Source organism: Bactrocera latifrons, unplaced genomic scaffold (assembly GCF_001853355.1).
Source record: "Bactrocera latifrons isolate USDA-ARS-PBARC rearing strain unplaced genomic scaffold, ASM185335v1 scaffold_294, whole genome shotgun sequence".
Taxonomy (NCBI): domain Eukaryota; kingdom Metazoa; phylum Arthropoda; class Insecta; order Diptera; family Tephritidae; genus Bactrocera; species Bactrocera latifrons.
In genome coordinates, this window is record NW_017536563.1 from 105,960 (window position 1) to 112,633 (window position 6,674).

General features: G+C 35.8%; 1 protein-coding gene across 2 annotated transcripts in view; it reads left to right on the forward strand.

Annotated features, from left to right (window-relative positions):
• Positions 1–6,410, forward strand: part of LOC108970263 (dual oxidase maturation factor 1) — a 61,220-nt gene extending 54,810 nt beyond the window's left edge. For both annotated transcript variants that reach the window (XM_018935547.1, XM_018935548.1), the window contains 3 exons: positions 2,250–2,681; positions 2,812–3,355; positions 5,514–6,410. In XM_018935547.1, coding sequence (XP_018791092.1) covers positions 2,250–2,681; positions 2,812–3,355; positions 5,514–5,556 — 1,019 coding nt within the window. In that variant the 3' untranslated portion in view covers positions 5,557–6,410. The remainder of the gene's footprint in view (positions 1–2,249; positions 2,682–2,811; positions 3,356–5,513) is intronic.
• The last annotated feature ends 264 nt before the right edge of the window (positions 6,411–6,674 follow it).

Below are 6,674 nucleotides of genomic sequence, written 5' to 3' on the forward strand. Positions count from 1 at the left end.
ATGATCGGTTTCTAACTCATCTTAAAGCTTTTTTACACGCTTCAACAGCTTGGCAGCTGGCGRTCTATAGTTCGCTCGAGCGTTAGAGAATGGAGAAAGTTTATAATTAATAACTAAATTTAAATATTCGWTTTTGTGGTAATTAGAGATGAATATATTTAAAGTGTTTAATTCTGGTCTAAACTGCAAATCTTCCAATACTAACTACCAGCTAGTGTTCATTTGAACTTAATACACATAGTACTGGGTGTTCTTTAAATACTAAATTCCTGATTACTGTTTTCAACTTAAATTTCATATTACGTRTRTCAATTCAATCMATCAAAAAATTTTCGATTGAAGTTTTGTCAAAAATGTGGTGTTAGGATTTTCAGTCCACTTATTGGTGAGGCAATCCAGTAAAAATTAATTTAAGAGTCCGCTCCAAGTGTTTCGAACATAAAGAGTCGATGCAATACACCTTTTCTAGGTACATACTGTTTGAATAAAATTAAATTTTTGAGTCGKTTTGCTCCTCTTCAATCAGTTGTCTTTTCATTCTTTGCGCACAAATACGRTGTTCATAATTAATATTTAAGTCTAAACCCAAAGTTAATATTATTTAAACTGCAATGAAACAYCCACTGAAAATAGTTTAAGTTCGTAAGACTAAAAAATAGTTTGTTTGATCTGAGKTAAATTCAACTGTATAAGTATAGGTTTCTGCTAAAATCTTTCAAAGAGGAAGTTTAGGAATAAGCTGATTGACTACAAGAAAACAGAGATTGATGATAACAGATATCCAAATAAAATCTTCCTAATTCGAGCAAAGAATTTATTATTATATATAGAACTCATATAGATTTTAAAATAAAAAATTAGCGCTCAAAAGAATTAATCTAACGATACAGAAGGAAAAGTATTCATTAGATAGTGYAATTCATTCTGTAGCTTCTCAGCTCAAAAAGTTTGTTTCGTTAGGACGTAAAAAAAATGAATTATAATCTTTTCTTTCCATTCTTCATCGTGGGATGCTAATGAGTGATGAGGCAAATGCTAGTCTATCTAAAGGCATTGCTTAACCGCTGAAGACTTTACTTTTAAGGTACCGAGAATATGTCGGAGTTACGAAGTAGTCGGTGAAGTGGTAACTCTGTCGCATATCCCCTTTGCATTTTCTTGGTTATGAGCGGTTGGAGTCTGTCATCTCGCTGAAACATTTGAGCGTATACTGCCAAGTGASCAGATACTTTTGTTATACCTTGTGTAAATGAGATTAAAAGTTGGCGATGAAAAAGTAAAATTAAATCTCTATTAAGCGGACACCTCCATTAACGATGCACTTTGGCGGGTCCCAGAATTTGTTGATGTTTATTAAGGAAAAACTATTAAGCAGACATCTCTATTAACCGGATAGAAAGGCAGTGTTCAGTACCCGCTTTTGAGAGATTTCACTGTATTTTTTGATTTAGTTCTTCAAAAGAGATTTTAAGAGATTTCATTGCCAAAAGCTTTTACGTTACTTTAACACTTAAGCGAAAATAAGATTCTTCGACAAGGCTAAGCATAAACAGGCACTAAAGCAAAGCATCTCTTGTTAACGGGTTTGATAGTATTCGAGAAAGATCACTCTGAAAACTTGTTTGGTTCGATGAAAATCAGGTTTTTCTCTCGAATGATAAATTTCAGATAATTAAAGTGAGTTCTGATTTATTTGATTGAAAGTACTTCAGTTGCTTTGATTAAAAGATTATTTAAGATAAGTAACAAAAATATCTGTAGAGTTTTCTACTTAATCAAAAGATTTTAAAGAAAAAGATGAAATTTGTATATGCTAAACCGAACAATWACTAACTCTGAGTAAGTGCTTCTCTTTCTCTTCTATGATGTTAAGTTAGTTTATTCCAACAACAACATTTGACGTTTTCTTAAAGTTACTAAAAAGCTCGTAATAAAGCTTGCTTACGTTTTAGAATAATTAACCATATATTTTCAATAGTTTCTTCTTTGGTTTGATTAAATTAATGATATTAAGTAAAATTAATAAATTTTTTCATGAACCAAAATCTTATAATTACACCTAAATTCTCGTGCAAGAGTTGAAAAATAAATTGTGTTCTCTATCTTATTAATGGTTCTCCCATCTTTGTTTTTTACACCTACTTCCGCTTTATATCTTTTTAAATTTCAACATCATCACGTTTCTAATCAAAAACTATTATTTTTCTMTTATCTCCCTTGTGCTACTTATATATGTGTTCGCCGCACAGCCATACCGGTTGGCAATTGGACAGCACCGGATGTGGACTACAATGAACGCTTCGGATGGGAGGGTGCCAACGATATGAGTGCCAATTATCGCGATGCGTTGAGACGTGGCCTTCCATTTCCAATACTGACTGTGGCTGAGTATTTCAGTCAGGGCCGCGAGGGTTTTTGCTGGGGTGGCCAATATCGTGCTGCCGGCTATTTTGCCAGCATAATGCTGTGGGCATCGTTAGCCTCATGGCTGCTCATGAATCTGCTGCTTATCGCTGTGCCACGTTACGGTGCTTACATGAAGGCGCTAACGGGCGCATTGCTCATTGGCACCAATATTGGCTATTATTGCATGCTGCCAAAGCGTCCGTTGATTATCTATTTGGAAGGTGGCCGCTTGGAGTTCAAACTCGGCTGGTGTTATTGGCTTTTGCTGGTTGCMGGTAAGCGCATATTGCGTATGACTAACGTTTATTGCAATTAGGTCGAAGGAATTAATCGTTTCTGCGATGTTCTTTTTCTAATTTTTTACGTTTTTTTTTTTAATTTGCTTTGGTAATTATCTCTTTCCAGGTATCCTTTGCTTCATTTGTGGAGTTTTAATATCCATAATTGACTTAGTGTGGCCGCACACTTTCTCCACCGTGCTCGAAGTGTATTATGGCACTCCGTACGACAGACATGTTATTCTGGAGGAATCAAGTGATGTGCGTTATCGCAAACGTGGCACTGCCGGYGGTGGTGCTGGTGGCTTAGAGGATCCACCAGGATTGGGTTCGCGTATTTTGCGTCGTCTTTCGTCGAAGGCACGRGATCATGGTAATGCTGCCGCTTATTACGGTGGTAATGCCGGTGGTGCTGGCGTATCCGGTGCGGTGAGTGTTACTGCTGGTGCATCGGGTGCTATGGTACCGGGTTCTTTTGAAAGTAAGAGCTTCCAGCCGGACGTGCCGAAAAGTCCATGGCGMTATCCGTTTAGACGTGCACAGCAATTGCAAGCGGCGCGTCCGAATGCGCGTCTACAGCGCACCATCTCACAGGAGTCAGGCTCCAGTATAGCATCAGCGGCCATACATATTTCGCCATTACATAAGCACGCGCTGGCGCGTATGCTGCCGTAAGTATTGGAATTGGGGGGAAGAAAGTTGAGTTATGCTTTTTAAGGGTCTTTACTAAAAAATAGTTTTTTTTTTATAGGAAATGAAATCATAACTGATTAAAAATTCATAAAATTGAATGTATTGATTTCTACTTTCTTAGAATTCTTAAGYTATCCATAGTTASGTAATGTTAGATGGCTGATTTTTCAATATGACGAGGGATCAAAAACTAATATGTACCTACCACAATCTGCTTCGGTGTTTATTTCTATTTTGGCCTTGATATCATGCATCGATCTAAGGGCGGATATTCGAGAGAGAAGTGTTGAGATAATTAAATCTCCCCGAAGGCTTTTATCCCTGCGTAAAAAGGCTCATTGTCCCTCTCCTCCAGAGAGTTTACCTTACTCCCTTATCTCACTCGAAGCTATGTGAGCAGGGCAAAGACCTGATACTTGAAGGAAAATAATAAGGTAATATTTTGCTGTCTTCTGACGAAGAGTGTGATGARGACGACGATGACCTTATGGATTCATGGTTTGAAAGAGATATTAGAAAAGGGTGAGAAATCGATATACTAGAAAGTACTGCCAACATAGTAATTTCTGAAGAACCAGAAAATATGGAGTACTTAATTATTGAAAAAGTTGATGTATCTAATTGAAATAAAGAAAAATACCAATCGGCTCTCAGAGTCCAAAGCAGTCATTATCCAGGCAATTCAATATTTGATTGTGAAACAGACTAATACGTATTTCCGACTCCGGCAGTGAACTCAAGCTCAAATGAAGATATTCGGCGATTTCATGGAATTTTATAACAATAACAATAACCTATTTGATGCCGAGGAATAAATTTAAGAATTTATCAATTTTTCTGATAAGTGGAGGCAACCATCTAAAAGCGATAATAATTATGACAAATTATACAAAATTCGTCTACTTTTGCTCAAAGCCCCGCTAAGCCTCACAATGAATTACTTAAAATGTTCACGCACGCAGGCTCGTCAGGAATTGTTTATGACTTGCCTTTAATGCGGGCTCGGCATATCATGGGACATTGTGTTATACTTAACATTCGCAATATCAATGTTTAAAAGTTACAAGCTGTATCTAAACACACTTCCTTTWAGTAAGCCTTCTTGTGGCTCTAAAGGAAATGACGATATTTTGCTGCGGAAAAAGGCGAATGGGAAAGTTACAGCTAMAGTCTGAGTCAGACTTGAAAAACGAAGCTAATCTTGGCATTTCCGCAGTGTGCTGGCTCATTATCCAGATGAACCACTCGGGACATGTAAGCGTTGGAATAGGAAAGAAAAAAAAAAGTTTGTTGAAGTACCGAGACCGGCTATTCTAGGCTAGGAGTTGATCTTGCCGACATGCTTATGGAGCTGTATTTAAATGCCTGACTTCTGTATCGGAGACACCTCAAAACCGTTAATCCACACGCCAAGCATGTACCACTTATAAAGTTCCAGATGGATATCGCAACTGAGCTCTTAAGCGCTACGTCACAGTGTTTTCCAGTACTACTCAAAAGATGTGGGGACGCCCTAGTGCTATGCAAAATGTAGAAACCGACTGAACTCCGGCTTCACCTTCTTTCTCTAGTCCGAAGTTCCGTCATGTTGTTGACCAAAGYGATATGATGCAAATGGTCATTGAATAGTTCGGGAAGATGGACGATGCCGTCTTTGTAAGCCCGGAACACCTCTTTCAAAATGAGTAAAATGTAGTGTTTATATATGCTGCTATAAATGATAAATAAAGATATCATATACATACATATCACTGGATCAAGCGAGAGAGCAAAAAAAWTTTTTTTTGGTAGTTAATTGARGCATTTTAAGTTAGAATATWAAAAAAAAATCTCATAGTTGGTTTAAATGCGGTTCTGAAAGGGATAAATCGAATCATCGTACTATATACATCGGGCGTGAGTAAACTTTGTAGCGAAGGAAAGAAAATTTTTTATCGATTTTGCGAACTTGWAAACAGAAACTTAACTTCAGAGATACCAACACTCAGATTGCGTAATGTGACACTTATTTACTTCCACCTATTATTAAGGGAAATAATTATTAAGTTTTTTGCTACAAAGCTCATGTTTTATTATTTGTATATATTGCTCACAGTATTCATTTAATAACTTCTCCACTTTTACTCTTCATTTTAGTAATCCACCTATGAATCGYATTCGCGATGTGGAACATTGGTGACCTCAACAATATTAATGTCTGAGACAAACTTCTTTTTGTGGAAAATATTGCTAAGCAAAAGCAGATATTTATAAGTGAAAGTTAATTTAGAGCGTAACTTCTGGTACGCATTTAAAGTTATATAACTGAAAACAAATATTGTGATACAAAAACGAAAATTAAGAAAGTATTTAGAACTACAATTGACAAGTATACATATACATATTCACATATATAGGAAAGATAAACTAGGTCTTCAGCAATCGAATGACAATACAAGTACGATTATGATTTTAAAATAGCGAGACAAGCTTAAATGACAACACAGACAACGACACAATTTTTTAATTTCAATGTGATAAACCAGTTATGTTTCAGCACAATATTTAAAAGGAAATATACTTGAAAAAAAAAAAAAAATGTTCGCTTTGCTAAAAGCTTTCACAGTTTTTATCGAAGGCGTTCATTATAAAATAACGTTTAAGTTAGTCCTAATTTAACAAAATTATTTATTGAGTATTAAAGGATGAAACAAAAATGAAATAATTGAATGAGATARTTTTAAGTGTATATAATATGAGTAAATTTCGCATTTCATGCTAATTTATTTTATGCTTATGTACATAAGATATTTGAATTAGTCCCTAAACTATGTGTATTTAATAAATGTAACATTTGTCATAAAATAATATGTTAAGAGTAATGTGAATTATTTTCAGACCCTGCAGCAATGCAGCAGCATATCAAATTATMGGCTTATTAATTAAGTTAGAAACAATAAATTTGTAAGGAAACACAGCAGCCATTTCGAATGCGAGAATATTGTATAAATTAAGACGCTATAAAATATTAAAATAAATTAACTTAATGCCATATTTCGTAGAAGTGTTTAATTTCATAAATGTGGTGCTCTGACGCTACGGAACCTCGTTTGGTGGATGGCGCTCGAAAAGGCACGCGTGGATATTGCCGACAAGTACATTGCTGCGTCAAAAAGGGTCACGCTAAAATTCTGCTCTCCATCAATTGCAACCCTGAAAATTTAGTGATCCTATCCTTACATACCAATTAGGGATTTGTGGACGGGGAAAAGTCACTCCAGAAGAGTGGCAGTGAGCTATTTCATGGATAGGTCGATG